Source organism: Rhipicephalus sanguineus, chromosome 8 (assembly GCF_013339695.2).
Source record: "Rhipicephalus sanguineus isolate Rsan-2018 chromosome 8, BIME_Rsan_1.4, whole genome shotgun sequence".
NCBI classification, from domain to species: Eukaryota; Metazoa; Arthropoda; class Arachnida; order Ixodida; family Ixodidae; genus Rhipicephalus; species Rhipicephalus sanguineus.
Genome location: NC_051183.1, coordinates 104,904,361 through 104,923,366, shown reverse-complemented (window position 1 = coordinate 104,923,366; position 19,006 = coordinate 104,904,361). Strand labels below are relative to the sequence as shown.

At 47.9% G+C, this 19,006-nt stretch overlaps 1 protein-coding gene across 1 annotated transcript in view; it reads left to right on the top strand.

Annotated features, from left to right (window-relative positions):
• The window catches only part of LOC119402285 (uncharacterized), a 93,078-nt gene that overhangs the window by 32,469 nt on the left and 41,603 nt on the right, over positions 1-19,006 (top strand). Inside the window, exons 3-4 of the mRNA XM_037669435.1 lie at positions 1,383-1,562; positions 5,468-5,493. Coding sequence (XP_037525363.1) covers positions 1,383-1,562; positions 5,468-5,493 — 206 coding nt within the window. The remainder of the gene's footprint in view (positions 1-1,382; positions 1,563-5,467; positions 5,494-19,006) is intronic.

The following is a 19,006-nucleotide window of genomic DNA, read 5'->3' as shown; positions in this document are numbered from 1 at the left end:
CGCCAGGTTTCCCATGGGCAAAGAAATCGGCATTTTCTGCCTGTTCACTGCACCATAGTACTCCAGGCGTTATTGAACCACCTAATGCAGCTGATTCGTCGCATCGCATACGTGCCGCACCACCTGGTTTTGCATCAAGTGGCGCTTCAGTTGCTCATAACGCTCATGGCACGCTTTCGTACCTACATTCGCAATCGAAATCTGATGATGTCATGGCTGCTGCTGTAGCGTCCAGTGATCACTCACCTGAGAGCCAAAGCAATACAGAAGTATCGAATTCACTAAACCCTGCGCGCTGCCAACTGATTCAAACATCCACAATGAACGGCATCTCAGAACACCCTGAGAAGGTTGCTGATGATTCTAGCACGCTACTTTCATCGCCAGACAAGCCTTACAGTAGACCACCGAGTACCGACTGTTTGCTGATCCCATCAACTTGCAAAGAAAACCAGACTCATTTTAATCGAAGAAGCCCACCTCATCCAGTCCCGCAACAACAACAGCAATGCCAAAAGAAGAAACTCGAAGAACCCCAGACACTAGAACGGCTACTCGAACAAGGACAACGCCGAACTGAAGCTACATCTAAAGAACACTTGCGGCACAGAGAAGTTCGCCAGAAGAGACACCAACGAAACCGACAACAATTTCAACATCTGAGACACCTCCGCATTAAGGAGCGTCATCAAGGATGCTTTCCATGCCACAGATCAAGACAACTGCGACAAAACTACAGGCAACGACGAAAGAAGCAAGAAACCACCCCATGTTCTACTTTTATTCCATTTCATATATATATATATATATATATATATATATATATATATATATATATATATACATTATATATATATATATAATGTCATCATAAAAGGACATCAGTATATGGTCGACTAGTGCCATAGAACTTTTCTATGGGGCCTTCTTTCATTCCGTGTTTTTAGACCTGCACCGGCCTGTTCCGAACATGTCATACCTGCAACTTCACTATTTTTAAGTACATGCAACAATATTCCTGTAATGCAAAAGATATCCAGTAAAATAACGTGCAAACATCATGGCTGGAGTTCATACAGTACGACTTAGAAAATATAGTCAATTATGGCCATGACGCTGATCTTTCTAGCCCAAACGTTTCATAACCTGTAATAAGGCTGCATCCGCACTTTAAGTGTAGAGATTGCAAGAGCAAGACCTGAAAAGGGAAAAAAATCTAAGAATGTCGATGTACGTCGAACACTACGTTCCATAGGATTTCAGGTAAACAGTGCTCTTATGAACAGTGCTGGTAAAAACATTTTAATAAGTGACATATATACCGGACTTCGGCGCTAACAGTGATACTAGAGAAATATGACTTACTGTTATTTTTTTCGCAGTTTGCGCACAACCGCACGACCGCAGGTATTACTGCCATTGGGCAGGCCAAGATTATGCTAATGTCTGCCCGCAGATGGGACCTAAACGTTGCAAAGAAAGAGGTGAACTCATCTGCATCTGCCAAGATGGTTACTGGCGGCGGCGCTATGACAGACAGTGCGGCAGATGGAGAGACTGCGGTGAGTGTGTTTGCAAGCAAAAACATGTGTGTTTAATAGCGTTCATAGAGACACTCAAATCGGAAGTGCGCGGTGATCGTCAGTGTGGTAGTCGATACGTGGTAAAAAGACAATAACAGCCTATTACACATGGCATGTGTTATGCGGGTGAATTGAGTGAAAGCGTTCGAAAGCGGGGACGGGGATATTTGGCATGCGTTGTTGAGTGTTAGGAAGGCGGCTGGGAAAGACATACGCAAATAATTCCAAGGCCACGCGGCAAGTCTTGCGCCTCTGGCTACGCGTCACGCGTATGCGAAGCCGTAAACGCCTGTCCTACGCATCTCACGAGGAGAAACGCGCGCGCCGCGTAGAGACTAGTCTGGTAAAAAAACTCGCCTGCGTGAGGGTGCGCGTTTAGTAGCAGGCTACGCGCATGTGTGTAAAGTTCCCGAACGTGTGCCAAAATCGGTTGTGGCGGCATCGCCTTCGCACGAAGACGCTGGGACTGACCGTTGAGCGTTGTAAAAAGCTCGTCAGTATGGTCGTGCGCTGAAGCCGATCTGGTCAAACTATACTGCCGCGTGCAAGGATACGTTCTTATACGGGTTGTAACGGGGTGACGTTATTAGTTGACGCAGTGTTTGTCCAAAATAATGAATGATAAATGGGGTTTAACCTCGCAAAGCGACTTACATCGTGAGGAGGAAGGTTTGTACAGCCGTCGGCACGTTTAACTCGAACGCTCCGCCGCGTGGCCTCGACCCGCTTTGAGTGACGCCTGTGCCGCCAATATTTGGACACGCTATGTTTGTTGCAGATAACCATAGATGGAGCGCGGGTCCATTTAACTAGTAATTTCTGTTTCACTTCTGTCTGACCGGCGCATCGAATACGCTCACTTGGCAGGACCGTTTTCACCACGTTTCGCTCGTGGCTACGTTCTCACGTGCGCCCATGAAATTCGTTGCCGTAGACTTATCTCGGCAATGCACGATTGCATGTTCCAGTGTGACAGCCTACACACTTTTCCAGTTTGAAATCGCTGCTGCCGCTCGGAAGAAATGATGTGTTGGAAAAGCAGAGCAAAAAACGCCAGGCCTGCGCTGAAACCGCAGCACAGTCACAGCGAAAGCTGGAAGAGCAGCGTTTCTAGGGCCCGTTAAGCTCTCTTGGGGCTACAAAACAAGTACACTAGAAAGGTACCCACTACGCCATAAATCACAATTGTTGTGAAGTTGGGAAGCACCTACTAAGCCATTATTCGTCATTCTGCGGAGAAGCGAGGCACCAGCTACACGTCAGTAAGGCATCATGTGCACTTTGTTGACGCGACGACTGATGACGATGAAGAATTATGGCTCAGCCCTTTGTAATGGGTTGGAATCTTTAAACGGCCCACCAGTTATGTAATTTGCATTGGGTGACGCCCGGTCACTATTTCCCTCTCCCGTCATGCTGTATAACATACGTTGACGTGGGAGAGAGACGGGGGGGGGGGGGAGGCGAAGAACTTTACTGAGACCCCGAGGAAATGGATCATGCGCTTATGGGCTTCCTTGGCAACCAATACAAGTGCACTTGTGAGGAACCCACTACGCTATAAGTCATTGTAATTTTTTAGAAGTAGGGCAGCAGGCACTGTGACATTTTTCGTCATTCTACGGACAGCGTTGGTACCTGCTATACGCATGTAAGGCATTATGCGCACTTTGTTGATGCTGTGCCTGATGACGATGAAGAATTATGGCAGAGTCCATTGTAATGGGTTGGAAGCATTCAACAACCTACTCGTTGCGCAATTCGCTTTGTGTGACGCCTGGTTACAGAATTCGCGTTGTGCGACGCTTGGTGCTTATTTTACTCTTCTACCACGCTATATTGCATATGCTAATGTGGTTCCTTTCCGACATGAAGCCTGTATAGGACCTTTTTGCAAAGCAGTTTCAAGCACCGGCATGGCTCAGAGGTTGAATACTGGGCTCCCACCAGAGGGCCCAGGTGCGAACCTCGTTCCATCCTGGAGTTTTTTTCTTATTTCGTTTTTTTCTTATTTCAAGCGATACTGGTTACGGACACCGGCGGCGGCGGCGGCGGACAACTACGGCGCCAAAAACGGCCGGTGAAATGATCTCATAACAGCTTTCGCTGTAACACGCGTTCATGGCGTTTGTAAAAGTTGCGGGATCAGTAAATCTGAAATGGTGCGGTGTGGTTCATACTCTGATTCATTAGCTTTCATACAGCGATAATGGGACTGTTCTAGCAATTTAGTATTCGCCTTCCTTTTGAGTTCACGCCGCACTTAAGAAGCGGTGTCAGAGCATAAGCTTTTCACGTGTCCTGAACAAGAAAGGTGCATGGATGCGATGCAAACAGCAATTTTCGTGCATAGTTATAGGGAAAAGCGTTAAGTGTCATCTTGTCGGATAAGAAATTCACTCTATCGGTAAATGCAGAAACTCTTGTCATAAATGCAGTATATCGAACGGCAGCAGTTAATAAGTGCACATAAAATAACTCGTCGCCCTGTCGCATCTTCCCGATGCGGGTACCCACAACACCGTGTTGCCGTGACGATTCCAAACGATATTTTTGATACTTGAACAAGAGCTTAATGGCAACAACATTACACAGGTTTTGCAATGCGTGTTTCCTATATAATTTTGAGCTAGTTTTCTTTAAGGTTGTAGTTAATATTTTTTAATGGCCGTATTTTCCGCTGGAAAAAAATTAGCCAGGGTCATTCAAGACAGCTGTGTGTGTTTGCGAAAGCGTGTCATGTAGGGAATAGAGACGTTTGGTTGCGGTTTACAAGTGGAGTTTAGTCCAGTGAACATGTCTTTTCATTCTTAGAGGTTTGAAAACCACGCACAGCTCACAGACACGGCGCACAGGATTGGCGTTACTCCCCGACACTGCATCCGCATTGCATAGTGAACTAAACAGGAAGGCGAACACTAAATATTGAAGCATAATACGAACTACACCAATGCATTTCAGATTTATTGATTGCTCAACTTTTACAAACGCCATGCACGTGCGTTTACTTTGCATTTCCGATATATCATTTCTTTCGAGCGGCAGCTGCAATTCCAAACTCGAAAGGATGCGTGACCTGTCACATGCAATGGTGCATAGCCGAGATAAACCTACGGTAACACATTTTATGGCCGCGCATGAGAACGTAGCCGCGAGCGAAACTTGGTGAAAACGGACCTGCCAAGTGGGTGTATTCGACCCGCCGGTCAAGCAGAATAGAAAAAGAAATTTACTAGTGAAATCGACCCGTGCTCCATTTATCGTTAGCTCCCGCAAACATACCGTGTCCAACGTATGCGCGGCGCTGGCGTCAGTCGAAGCGGCTCGAGGCCACGCGGCGGAGCGTTCTAATTAAGCGTGCTGACGGCTGTACGTCTTGTGCCTTCACCGCAAAGTTTGCGTTGAAGTTAAAATGCGCACGAAGGTCACTTAGCTCTGGGCAGCGACCACATTTGTGAAATGAGTGAGCTACTAGCTAGAAGAGCCTAAGTTGGGGCTGGTTGGCTGTGCCTAGTTGACACCTTTAGCGTACTGCTAAAACAAAATAAGTAACAAATGTGACACTTGTTAGTTCGCACTCATCTTGCGTATTCCTGTGCGTTATTTTCGAGCGTGCTTTTTTGTGTATGATCAGCATGCTGCAAGTGTCGAGCTTCGACAGTCGTTAGTTCGCGTTCATCCTCTGTGTGTTCTCTTCATGCGTCTTTTGTGCTTGAACAGCGCGTTGCTTCTTGCAGTTCGTTGTGTGACACTCCAATTTGTTGCTATCGCATTCGTTGCTTTGCTCTTGCGGTGAAATTATGATTCTTCTTGCTGATATGTTAATGCGAGATTTTGTTTCTCTTTTTTCCCACCATGCTGTGTTCTTTTATGACGTTATACAGCGAAGAGGGAAATTAAACATCTTTTGGTAAGCCTAAAATTTCACCATTTTCTTGGTCCTGGCTTTCACAGAACGCGACGTTCTAGCATTATCATAACAGGTGCGTGACAAAAGCATAATGTTACTTATACCTCGACTAATACTAACAAACTAAGAAGCTAGGAACAATCGTTTTCGAGATATGGCAAAGTGCGAATTAGGCGAAGCCATATTATAAATTGACACCCTACACAACTGTCGTATATCAGTAATATTTTTATCACAATTTCCTCTTCTGGTGTAGGGTCTGCATTTCTGGATGCAAATTATTTTCAACCATTCTGTAGTCTGGTGGCAAAGGAAACGCAAGAGACATTGTTCTTTAGGCGCAAATTGGTTGACCCGTTAGTTGATGGCTGAAGTGGAAATAACCAGCAAAAATGAAGGCACATTACAAAAAGAGTGACAGAAACATTCGCCGCACTTACAACTAAGTTATCAGGGCATCCGTGTATTTCCATACATTGCTTTTCATTCCGGAGGCGAACATACCAAAATTAATAAAGAAAAATCATTGAAGCGCAATTAGGAAGCACATTGAATCACATTTAACTAGCACATTTAGGAAATTACCCCCCCGCCCCCATACCAACGCTCCCCCCCCCCCCCCTCCGGAAAACATTTAGGCAGATCCCATTCATTGTGGGAATCGGTTTCATGGGAAGCAGTCAGTTAGTACCTGTGTATGGTGCGTTTTTTTCGCTTTTAGACGAAGCGTTATGAGGCGGATGGACGTGTTTTTCTAAATGGAGTAGTTGCGCGCACATCGTGTGCTTACCAGGCACGTCTACTACACTGGTATTTCGTAACGTCAACACACGTAAGGGCCGAGAAGTCAGTGTTATCGAAACGAAGTGCACGCTGCGGTGCGACCATGTAAATTGCCTCCGTTGGCGTATTCCTCCGTGGTCGAGCAATGCTCGCATATAGATTGCCGAGCCATAGGGGTGCCTATATGTGTCATTTTCCTAAAAAAGCCAGGTTCATTTTCACTGAATCCGCGGAAAAAAGCCGTTTTGGTTTCTGACAGTATATTCGGACTTGCTCCAATGTTTTGCCAGTGGGCTCATGTCACCGAACTACATCCAGTCTATAGTGTGGCTAAAATCTATATAGCTCCATATCGTCGGCGTGCAATAGCAAAGTTTGGATTAGGTTCTTATAGATTGGAACGTATCATTTGTGCTTGAATTAGCTCATAAAAGTCTAAATCGCAGCAAATAAACGATGTAGCAATATTTCGCTACATAAATAACAACATCCTTGTGCTTCCAATATTTCCCTCCTTTGCTGCATGGAAGTAATGGCGATGACTAGACTTGTAAAGCTAGTAGTGATCCTTTGAGGCGAAGGGCGCATAATTCTGGACCGTCGGCCGCGTTTCTTGTTCGTGACATCAACTGAAGGCCTTTAAAATGCTACAGCTCCTCTTGTACGTCTTAGCTCATTATGCCGCGCCATTTCAGTTTCATTCTTCGTCTTTAAGGAATAGATCATTGCCGAATAATATTCATTTCAGTTGCCGTGTATTACAAATATATCGTCTTGGGGCGAAAGTGGGACGTGATATTGTAGTCAAAACTCCAAAAGAAACACTAAGAGCCAGAAAGAAGTCAGAAGGTCGGCCTCGTCCCCTTTCTGCTCGAGTTTCGCCGTACAACATGTTCTCCTTCAGTATAAGTACAGACTCGCCTAAGAAAAACTAATTGTGGTAGGAATGCGCGACAGCAAAGAACTAGGTCATAAATGAAACAGATTGGATGCGGCCATGTTGGTTTTTTCGTCATAATCGTTCCCGCAGGGTTGGTTTGATGGATCTAAACAGTGATCCAAATATGTGCAGGATTGGGCTCACTGTTGATTAAAACCTGCTTTTTTGAGTCCACGTTAACATAAGGAATTACGGTATTTTGATTAAAATTGTTTTAAAAGCGTAAAATAATTCGGCGCGCTTTACCCTCCCTTGAAATTTAGTCCTGTCCTTGGTTCTGGATTTGGCTCTTTTTAAAAAAACGCTACGTAGCATCTTTATTAAACTGTTATGCAAGCAAAGGCTACGCTGTAGCCACAGTTTAACATTAACCCGACGTGACGCTGTATCATAGCTGTACACATGCAATGTTTATTATACCTCACTAATATAGATATAGTGAGTGATTTTAGTGACCATGTTCGACGCCAGCTGGGAACGCGAGCCCTGGCTTCACATGCCACTGCCGAGCGCCGTCTTTCATTTCTTCTCCCGAGGTCGCGCGCTATCTAGTTTTATTCGCCGCCCAAAGCAAGGCGCTGCAGGTTATCAGGGCAACACGAGCGCAAGAGTAGGACAGTGGCTTGTGTTCTGCGCATGCGTCCTGGCGGCTCGCAAATTTCTTAGGTCGCGAAGTCTAAATCTCTCTAGTGTTTCGCTAGAGTGGGGATGTGTGCCTCTGACTTGTACCTTTGTGAAACATGTTGTTGGGCTAGTTGGTTCATGTTCATCAAGAGGTAAGGACGCAACCCAAGGTAAAGAAAATATAGGAGGACAGGAAAGAGCGCCACTTGCAACCGTTGCAAGTAACGCTCTTTCCTGTCGTCCTGTTTGTTCTTTACCTTGGGTTGCGTCCTTAGCTTGTGATCGAACACGTTCTTTGATATACAAGGCGTGGTAGTTTGAGGGGTAGTTTTGTACGCCTCCTTCTTTAGGCGCAATTGTTGCGTTGTAGCTATAGACCGCACTAAGATCACTTTGCTCGCTGCAGCGGCCGCGCTTGCGAAAGGAGTGAGCTTCTAGCTAGAAGAGCCAAAGTAGGGGCTAGTTGAGGTAACAACTGTGACAGTTCGCGCTCGTCCTATGTATGCATGTGCGTTCTTTTCGTGCGTCCTTCTTAGTGTTTGAGCAGCGTGCTGCAAGTGTCGGGCTGTTACAGCTCTTAGTTCGCACTCGCTTTTCCTGCGTCCTTTGTGTTCGAGCAGTGCGCAGCAAGTTTCTAGCTGCTTGTCGTTCTTCCTGTGTCATTGCAATTTTTGCTATCGCATTCATTGCTTCGCCCTTGGGGTGAAAATGGGACCTTTTGTTGGCATTTATATTTTACTTTTTTGGCTTCATGATACGCGTGTGCCACTTTGTCATGATTAGGTATTTTATGTGATCCTGTTTTCTCCGGGGTGCAGATGCTATGGTTTGCCCTGTGACTAAGTCGCCAGCTTTATGTGTATGCATGTGCCTTCAAAAATTTTAGTTGCGAGTAAGCGCCTGTGTGGTGGCTTTCTTTGTCCTTGTATGTTTCTGCAGTGTCGTTATTACATGATAAGTTCATCAGCTCGTTAAAAATATGCATCGCAAGCACTGCAACCACAGTTGACGTTGCACCGACATGACGTCTGCATGGGATCCCTTCCTAACCAGTTTCTACACATGGCGCAGCTCTGTGGTAGAATACATTCATACTGCCACGCAGTGTGCCTGCGTTAGACTTCTACTGAAATTCTGATTTTCAGTCGTTCGCATTCGTCGGATGAACACTGCCGATGCCGCATTTCCTTAACGCTCTCGCGTTTAAATTAGCATTGTCTGGTATCGTCGCTGCTGGGTAAATAGAGAATGTGAATGACCTGTGGCTCATGCCCGCATACCGCAGCCCGTGGTATACGGGTATGTGCCACACGTGCCTGGGTGAAAGGGTTTGATGACGTACATGCAGGACTTTCACGTTATATATCATGACCAGCCAGTCTTGTTCTTCAAACCCTATTACCCTGCCACGCCAATTTTGGTCTACACCATGCTAAGGATGCGATCACGCGAGCACCCAGACGTAGGCGATAGATAGATAGATAGATAGATAGATAGATAGATAGATAGATAGATAGATAGATAGATAGATAGATAGATAGATAGATAGATAGATAGATAGATAAATAGATAGATAGATAGATAGATAGATAGATAGATAGATAGATAGATAGATAGTGTGACGTAGTGTCAGGATTGGGCCCAGGACCGCTAGCCAAGGAACAATAGAGCCACGAGTGCACGCACACACCCACAAATATATTTACAGACAAAAGCAACTATTAATGAATTATATTCACATGCAGTCCTATACTAAAAATGTCTCTAAATGTGAAGTCTCTCGCCGTGTTTGGCTTGGGCTTGTTGGACGCCGATTGCTCGGGGCAACGCGCCACCTGGCTCGTTGACGCCCTCAACGGGATTTGGCCCACGCCATGTCACGGCCGTCTGCCGCAGCAGCAGCAGGAGCCACTCGAGCCACACACTCACAGCCACTCGAGACGGTAGCCTGAACAGCGGAACCTCGCCTGGTCCCTGGGCCAGTCACCCAGCAGGAGTACAGGCCTCGTTCACTGGTTGTCCAGCTGCCAGGACGGCAGCCGGAACAGTAGCGGATAGCCTGGTTCCTGGGGCAGTCGCCCAGCCGGAGTCCAGGACAGTACAGCGCCTGGAGGACGTCGCCTATTTCCCCGGACCGGACGTCCAGCCGAGAACCGCCTGTCCTTGCACGCTGCGCTGCTTCGAACGCTGTCACGCGCTTTTTCGATCCCGCGCGCTCTTCATTGTCGTCTTCACCGATGTCGCTCTTCTGCCCATTTTACCATAATACCCCGGGTTTTAAGAAAGTTGTTTACAACTTTTCTGATGGGTAGAAGAAGAGCAAATGCCACAGGGTGTCACTGTCAGTGGACATGCAAAGTTCACGAAAGGGAAATGTCCCCTTGGATGTATACACACTGGCACGTCACAACATGAAACGTGGTAAACGTCCGTGTATTACACAACACTATGTGCAACACCCTTATACACGGCCTAAATAATTGCCTCCAACGTTATCAGAGCCCTTCATGTAGTCAGCGGTAAAAGTGTACTCTTGCAAGTGTAAACTATAGCATAACACTTTATAATTTAGATGTTTCGCTAACCTTAACATATCTAGCACCTCCTTTTGTATTCTTTCTCGCAATGTTAATAGAACACGATTCTTTGGATCATGCACTGTGTTTTCCGAACTGAAGCACAGTGCGGATTCAACAAGCTCTGCTTTTCTTGGCAGATCGGAAAATAAGCCTTCGTATTCTTGGAACAGGTCACAGACTTGTGAGCATTGTTCGTCGCTGAGATCTGCCGATACCTTCACGTCAGTGGCTGTCTGTGTACGGACAAGGCTGGGAGAGGGCATCTCGTGCGAAACATCGTCGCTAGATGACTCCTGCGTTAGATTCGAAGAATCTTGACTAATCTCAGTGACCACAGAGACCTGCTGCGGGGGAATGGGCTCGCGTTCCTCATATTTCTTCACCATGTTTATGTGAAATATCTTCATTTTCCCGCTTAAGTTGAGCACGTAGTCGACGTTATTTTTCCGCTCGATGACTTCGAGTGGCCCTTTCCCTTGCAATAACAATTTGTTTGTGTCAGTAGGGAGCAAGACTAGGACTTTATCGCCCACATTTAACTTGCGCGGACGGCTCTTTCGGTCGTAGTAAAATTTGTTTTGCTCGCGCCTTGTCCAGTTCCTCATGGTCAAGCTTGCACGTATCTTCAAGACGATTCCTAAGATCGACGAGGTACGTGTACGTGGTGCGAATTTCGTCATCAATGTTTTCATTGGTCCATAATTCCTTGAGGACGGTCAGTGGTCCTCGGACGTGCCGACCATAAATCAACTGAAAAGGCGAGAAGCCCAGACTCGCTTGTGTACCCCTCTGTAGTAGAGCACTGCATGGGCCGGATTTTACGGCCCGGGTCCGGCCCGGGCCCGCTTTATGAAGCCCGAGCGGCAGCCCGGGCCCGTGGTTCCAAGCGCGGGTCCAGCCCGGGTCCGGGCGTACATGACCGAACCCAGCCCGAGCCGGGCCGGGCCCGGGCGTACTTGACCGTACCCAGACCGAGCCCGGCCCGGGCCCGCTAGAAGATATTAGTTGTTGATGATGATTATTAATGATGCCGTGCGTTTTGTAGCGGGCGATCGGACGGAAAATCCGGTGTGCACATGCATCGAAATGTTGCTTTGCCCACGGTGGTAGCTCAGCGGTTAAGCTGTTTCGCTGTTGAGTCCTAGGACGCGGGTGCGATTCCCGCGGCCACGGCGGCCGCAATTTGGTGGGGGCGAAATGCAAGAACACCCGTAATATACTTATCTTTAGGTGCACGTCAGAGAACTCGAGGTGCTCGAAATTGATACGGTGCCACTACGGCGTGCCTCGTAATCATATCGTGGTTTTTGCACGTAATACCAAGGAATATAAATGAAATGTATCGTATGTGTCAACCTCGAATAAAAGACCGAAATATTTATGCCTCCCATGGGAACAACCGTGATCTGGCCCATTGTTAGTGCTGTTAATATATATATATATATATATATATATATATATATATATATATATATATATATATATATATATATATATATATACGTGTCACTTCAGCTTGGCACAGTATACCTTAGACCATGGAATGCATAACATTCGCGTGTGCTCGGAGGCCCGACTTACGCCTTTTAATGAGCGGGCCCGAGTCCGGCCCGCAGCCTCAAGCCCGGGCACGGCCCAGGCCCGCGGCTTCAAGCCCGGCCCGGGCCCGCACTTTCAAGCCCGAGCCCAGCCCGGGCCCGCCGGAAAACGCTTCCGAGGGCCCGGCCCGCGCTTTCGGGCCGGCCCGGGACCGCGCAGTGCTCTACTCTGTAGGCGAAGAATAGTGGTGCAAGGTATCTGTCCCAGGAACGAGCTTTCTCCTGGCACATCCTTTTCAACATCGTCTTTAGGGTTCCGTTGAATTTTTCAACTACTCCATTCGCCATGGCATGGTATGGTGTCGTCCGAAGAAACTTGACAGCTAATAGGCGACCAGGCCCTTTCATCAGCTCTGATGTAAAGCTCGTCCCTTGGTCGGTCAATCTCTTTCGGTAGACGAACACGAGAAAAAATCTCGACTAGTGCTCCTGCCACGCGCACTGCATCGATTGCAGGTAGTGCTATTGCATCTGCATATCGAGTGGAAAAGTCTATGAGCGTGAGCACTTATCGGTTTCCCCGTTCCGATTTCAGTGACAACGGACCGATCAGATCGACTGCCACATGCTCAAAAGGCGTACGTATGGTAGGCATAGGTCCCAATGGTGCAACACCAACTTTTCCTTTCGGTGTTGTCCTCTGGCACACATCGCAGGATTTCACGAATCTTTCGACGTCCCCATGCAGATCTGGGCAGTAAAAATGTGTAAAGACACGATCTGTCGTACGCCGTATGCCTTGATGTGCGGCCATAAGACCTTTGTGCGTGACTTCCAGTATTGACCTTCTTAAGGACGTTGGAACGACGAACTGGTTAAACGTCCTTCCTGTAGCAAGTTCATATTTTCGGTACAAAAGTCCACTTTTTTCAAAAAACGAATAACAGTGGCTTTTTTGTCATTTGAAGTTTCTGCCACTTTAGCGAACAGTGACTTCAGCGTCTTGTCGTTCTGCTGTTGCTCGGCGAGCTTCTCTTTGTTTACTTCGCCAACCTTTATGGCTGGTACACATAATGGAGTTATCTTGCCTTCTTACGGCTTCATCGGGGAGGAAACGTTGTAAGGCATCTCTTCTACACGGTAGTTTGCCGATGTGTCGTCGCTTCGGTCAACCACAGCGCGTCTCCAATTGGGATCTGGCTCGAGGGGTTCTCTGACGCCAGGAAGGTTGCCTAAAATAACATCATAAAGAGGACTATCCATACATAATGCTTTGATTTCTGCAGTAAAATATGGTGTATGGATGTTTATTCGCTCCTCCGGAACCTCTTTGCCGGATTCATCTGTCAGCACTACTCGGCTTAGTGCTCCAGTCAAGCAATGGTCTGGAACTAAGTCTCTTCGTATAATTGCTGTATTGCTGCCTGTATCTCTCATGATTCTTACTTTCCGACCCAAGACTTGTCCTTCGACCGCAGGCATTCCATCTACCGGGAAAACAAGTTTCCGAAACGTCGCGTCCCGTCTAATGTCTTGGCGTCGGACAACCTTGTCACGTGGAGGCAGACTACACTGGTTGGCTGTGGCCTCATGAACGCATGCTGAACTCTGTCCCTTCTGTGCCTTCGCGCTCCAGCAGTTCTCGCTCTTATGACCACTTTTCCCGCAATTGTTGCACTTGGTCACTTCCTTTGCTGGGCGGCGATACTCGTGAGCTTGATGGCCAATACGGTTACACAACATACACCTCGGAGGTTGTTTCTTTTGAGCATCTGAGGTAGTCTTTTTTACTCTTTTACATCATCCGGTACTCTTCCCAGGTTGTAGAGGTTCTGCGCCTCAAGATAGCGGTCAGTAGCGTCAGCGAGCTCCTGAAGGGACTTGCATTCTCGTTCTTTAATGAATACGGTCAGCTTCAGATGGCAACACTGAAGAAACTGTTCAGCGATCATGTGGTCTCGGAGGTGTTCGAACGTTCTGGAGACATTGGCCATATCAATCCAGTGATCAAAGTATCCTGAAAGTCTCGCAGCTAGCTGTCTTCCAGTTTCTCCATCCTCCGGTCGCACCTTTCGGAATTTCTCGCGATAACCTTGCGCGGTAAACCAGAATCTTTGCAGCAATGCCCTTTGCACTTTATCATAATCCAGTGAATCAGCGGCAGACATGCGACCGATCACTGTTAGTGCCTCACCAGTTAAGCACATGCTCACTGCAAGGGCCCATTTATCTTGTGGCCATTCCTGCCCTGTTGCCACGCGCTCAAACCTTTGCAAGTACACATGCAGGTCATCGCGTCGCTCATCAAACAACGGCAGTATTTTTTGTGGGTTGAGAACCGAAGAGGCATGATTCGGTAGAGGCATAGGCTCAGAGTTAGCTGCTGCAGCTCCACTAGCTCCTTCTCGAAGCTTTAGCTTCAGCTCAAGAATTTGTCGAGCTCTTTCGTCTGCTTCTTTGCTCGCCTCTCTTTCGGCAGCACGTTCATCCCTTTGTGTTGCCTGTTCGTTCTAAATCCACTTGCGCAATTCTGCGCCGGACAAGCCTAGTTGGGACCTAATGCGGCTAATCTCTCAGTATCCATGACAGGATGAACTTCTGTGAGTGTACACTCGAGGGACGATATTTTCCTTCGATGCTTTTAACAGCGGTATCCTGGCAGGCTCGCCAGATTGTGACGTAGTGTCAGGATTGGGCCCAGGACCGCTAGCCAAGGAACAATCGAGCCACGAGTGCACGCACACAGGAAAATATATTTACAGACAAAAGCAACTATTAATGTATTATCTCGGATGTCACATGCAGTCCTATACAAAAGATGTCTCTAAATTAGAAGTATCTCGCCGTGTTTGGCTTGGGCTTGTTGGAGGCCGATCGCTCGGGGCAAAGCGCCGCCTGCCTCGTTGACGCTTTCAGCGGGAGTTGGCCCACGCCATGTCACGGCCTTCTGCCACAGCAGCATCAGGAGGGTAACGGTAGTTTGGAAACTGCGCAACAGAGACGCAGCTCTCGGCCTCCGCGTTCGTTCCAGCAACACACCGGGGTCATGCCAGCCGCCCGGAAAGGCAGCATGACTAGCGGCCCACAGCAAACCGGAAGTCACAGCCACTCGAGACGGTAGCCTGAATAGCGGAACCTCGCCTGGTCCCTGGGCCAGTCACCCAGCCGGAGTCCAGGACAGTACAGCGCCTGGAGGATGTCGCCTAGTTCCCCGGACCGGACGTCCAACCGAGAACCGTCTGTCCTTGCACGCTGCGCTGCTTCGAACGCTGTCACGCGCTTTTTCGATCCCGCACGCTCTTCATTGTCGCCTTCACCGGTGTCGCTCTTCTGCTCATATTATCACAGATAGATAGATAGATAGATAGATAGATAGATAGATAGATAGATAGATAGATAGATAGATAGATAGATAGATAGATAAACGTTCAAGGTGCCTTGGGTTCGCTAAGAAATTCTTCACATTTAAAACCTTGCTCCTTCTCCGTCAAAAGCACCGTAGGTTGCTAATACAAATAATCTCATTCTTCTTGATATGAATAGTTTCAAGAAATTCGCGCTCATGGTTAGAATTCAGCGTGCCGACGACGGAAGTGAGGCGAAATAAATGCGAACAAGGGTTACAGTGATTAAGGTAGAAAGACAGGTTGCTGTTTGAATGCAGTTTTATTTGCGTTCTCGAAGACGTTCATATAGGCACTGCACCGTCTGGGCAACATACAGCTTTCCAGATGGCGTCGGGATTGAGTAACACCCTCCTCTCCTTCCCCACCTCCCCTAGCGCACTTAGCGAACTTTGTTTGGTGCGTGGAATTACATGCCGTTTCTCGTGCTCAGGCGGGTACAGTGGCTCAAATGGCAGAATGCTTGCGGATGGCTGAAATCACCAAGTTTACGCCAAATCCCTGGAAAACTCTTGCGAGGGTACGAATATAATCTTATGAAAGAAAATGACTATATTTTCTTGTCCATTCAACTGGTCGAACAAACACAACATTTCTTGATTTTCCTGGTGAATGCTAACCCCAGAGACAACAAGCAGATGACTGAAAGCCGCATGCTTTTAGCCTATTAACTCGTTCCACGAGACAATGCCGCATAACGTGCGGGCAACATTTTTTTCACCATGTTCGAGAAACACATATACGCAATCCTGTGTTTGACCAATTTTGTGTGGGTACATGCGAAAGGCAAGAGTGCCTTTCTAGACTTTGGAGCGCGTTTACAACACACGTGCCCGTCTGGTGGAAACGGCACTTCTTAATCCAGGAGAAATTTGTGCTGGTTGTTTTCACTTCAGACATTGTGTTTCAGATGATTTCAGACTCTTTTACGTCAAATGTGTCTTAACTCCAACACGTTGCGTACTGCTGAAGGCAGTCACTTCGCTCTGTGCACTAGCATGTTCGACGTGATGTCTTTCGGCTGCTTCTTGGAAAGCGTAATGTTTATTTAGTCGTAGACTCCTGAGGGCGGGAGTTAGCGTCGGCCACGGCCAAGGTACGTACCTGAGAAACAGCGGAAGAAGCGACAGTTGCTATCGCCACCACCACATGCTCAGACGTAGCTGTCATGTTCACCGACTCGCAGGTTGTCTGCAAAAATTCCTCAAGAGCCCGATCTAAGCCGACGGATTCAATATCTTAAAATGAGAAGCACTCCGCCTCCACACACCTGCGTAATTCGGGTGTCCTTACACGAGGGGTTAGAGTAGGGTCCGACGACAGCACCTGGTACGTTTGGTCTCTCTAAAATGTTCTCGAAGCCCTTGAAGAACAAACATAGTCAGAGCACAACGCGTGAACTTCCCGCCTCCCTGCCACTCTGAAGGAACTCGTCGTGGGTGCCCCCCTCCACCTCCGCCCCTCGCGAGGAAATAAATCCTGCCATCGCCTCTGAGCAGGGCTGGGCAGAGATACTCGAAAAAGTATTCCGGAATACAGATATCGAAATACATGGACTGGAAAGTGTTGTAGCTCGGGAACAAGAAGGCAGCTGTGACACGTTTCGTGGCGAACAGTTTAATGTGATAACCCAGCATCTTGCTTGGCAATATATACACACAAGTTGTGGTGCGTCAGTAGTGACGTCACTGCGCTTTGTCCTTTTATTAGATACAACATTCCTTCTCCCTTATTTTCTTTAATATCCATATCTTTCAGGCGGTCGCCGAACCCTTGTGCTTCGGCGTGGCAGAGGTTCAGGAAGTTGTTCTTCAGCGGCGGTAGAATTTGTAGCTTCCGACGTTGGTTCCTGGACCTCGGTAGTAGTTTCCTCTGTTTCTTCAGGGGTCGCCGGACCAGGTTGCGCTAGAGGTGTGCCAGTGATGCGCACTGTTCTGGGTAGAACAAGAGGAGTACTTGTATTAACAATGCAATCAGCATGCATGAATCGCTCCTGGCCTTCCACTTTGACTATGTAAGTTGCCACGCTGACACGGCGAACAATCGTTCCTTCTAACCAGTGCGGGTCGCCTGGTCGGATACCTCTCACCCGGACACGTTCACCTGCATCAAATTCCCGCCAATTCTTTTTCTGTCCCGGGTCTTGATCTCTAGATGGAGTGGGCTCTGACCGCTTGGCTAATTCAGGAGTAAAATGCTGAGACGCGTGCGCGGTGCCCAAGACGGGAACTCTGTGCAGGAGTTACCAGTCGTGGAGCATGGCGTGTTGCGGTATGTGAAGAGGAAATGGTCCAGCCGGTGTTGAATGGTCCGTGCTTGCCCGAGCGCTCTCATCTCGCAGTTGGCGCACAAGGTTCTTCTTTACCGTCTGGACGAGCCTCTCTGCTGCCCCATTCGAAGCCGGATGGTACGGAGGTGTCTTGACGTGTTGCACAGCATTGGATCTGAGGAAAACTGCAAATTCGTCAGACACAAATTGAGGACCATTATCTGTCACAATCTGTTCGGGAAGCCCAAACGTTGCAAAAACGGTGCGAAGCTTTTCAATAGTCTTCGACGCCGTGGTCGATTTTATGTGTATAACGTCCACCCAATTAGAATGGGTATCGACAAGCACCAAGAACAGTCTAGTTTGTAGTATGCAAAGTCTAGGTGCACTCGTTGCCACCGTCTGGCGGGCCGTCCCCATGACATAAGTGGTATGGCGGGTGCAGCGTTTTGGCTGAGCTGGCAAGTTGAACAGCGTCGAACTGTTTCTTCGATCAGCTCATTTAACTTCGGCCACCACACGTGACTTCTTGATAGCATTTTCATGCGAGTGGTACCAGGGTGCCCCTCGTGCAAAAGCTGTAGCACTTCTGGCTGCAAAGATTCGGGAATAACTACTCTCGTGCCCCAGGTTATGCAACCAGAGTCTAGAGACAGCTCGTTTCGCCGAACAAAATAGGGTGCAATGTCAACATCTGAGAGTCTTTCTGGCCAGCCATTCAAAACGAAAAGTTTCACTTAGACAACTGCGGTCTTTCTCAGTTTCCGCTTGAATCTTGCTTGCTGGAAGCGGTACTGCTTCAACAGCGGAGAAAGAAAAACAGAACGTAGTCGCTCTGTCTGCTTCGTTCGGAAGCGGCAATCGTGATAACGCGACAGCGTTAGCCACTTGCTCACCTTTCTATAAGTCCACTTGTACTGATAAGCCGCCAGTAACAGCATCCAACGTCGCATGCGCGCGGCAGCATCTGTGGAATTGGCTTTGTCTGGCCAAACAGGCTAGCTAGCGGAAGGTGATCGGAATAAATGTGAACTCACGCCCATAATGTATTTATGAAAGCGCTTGACCCCAAACACCACGCCAACGCCTCCTTCTCGATATGCCCGTAGCCTTCTCGGCGCTGCTTAGCGTGCGCGACGCGGTATGCTATCGGCTTCTCTGGCCGCAAAACCGCATGAATAAAACTGCTCCAACCCCATAAGGGGAGGCGTCGCAAACCAGACCTAGTGGTTTTTTAGGGTCGTAGAAGGTTAGTAGTGAATCCTGAGTGAGCATTTTCTTGCTTTCTGAAATGCCTTTTCAGTCTCCTCCGACCATGCCCAAGGTTCATCTTTTTGAAGAAGTTGGTATAGCGGCCATAGTTCCGATGACATGTT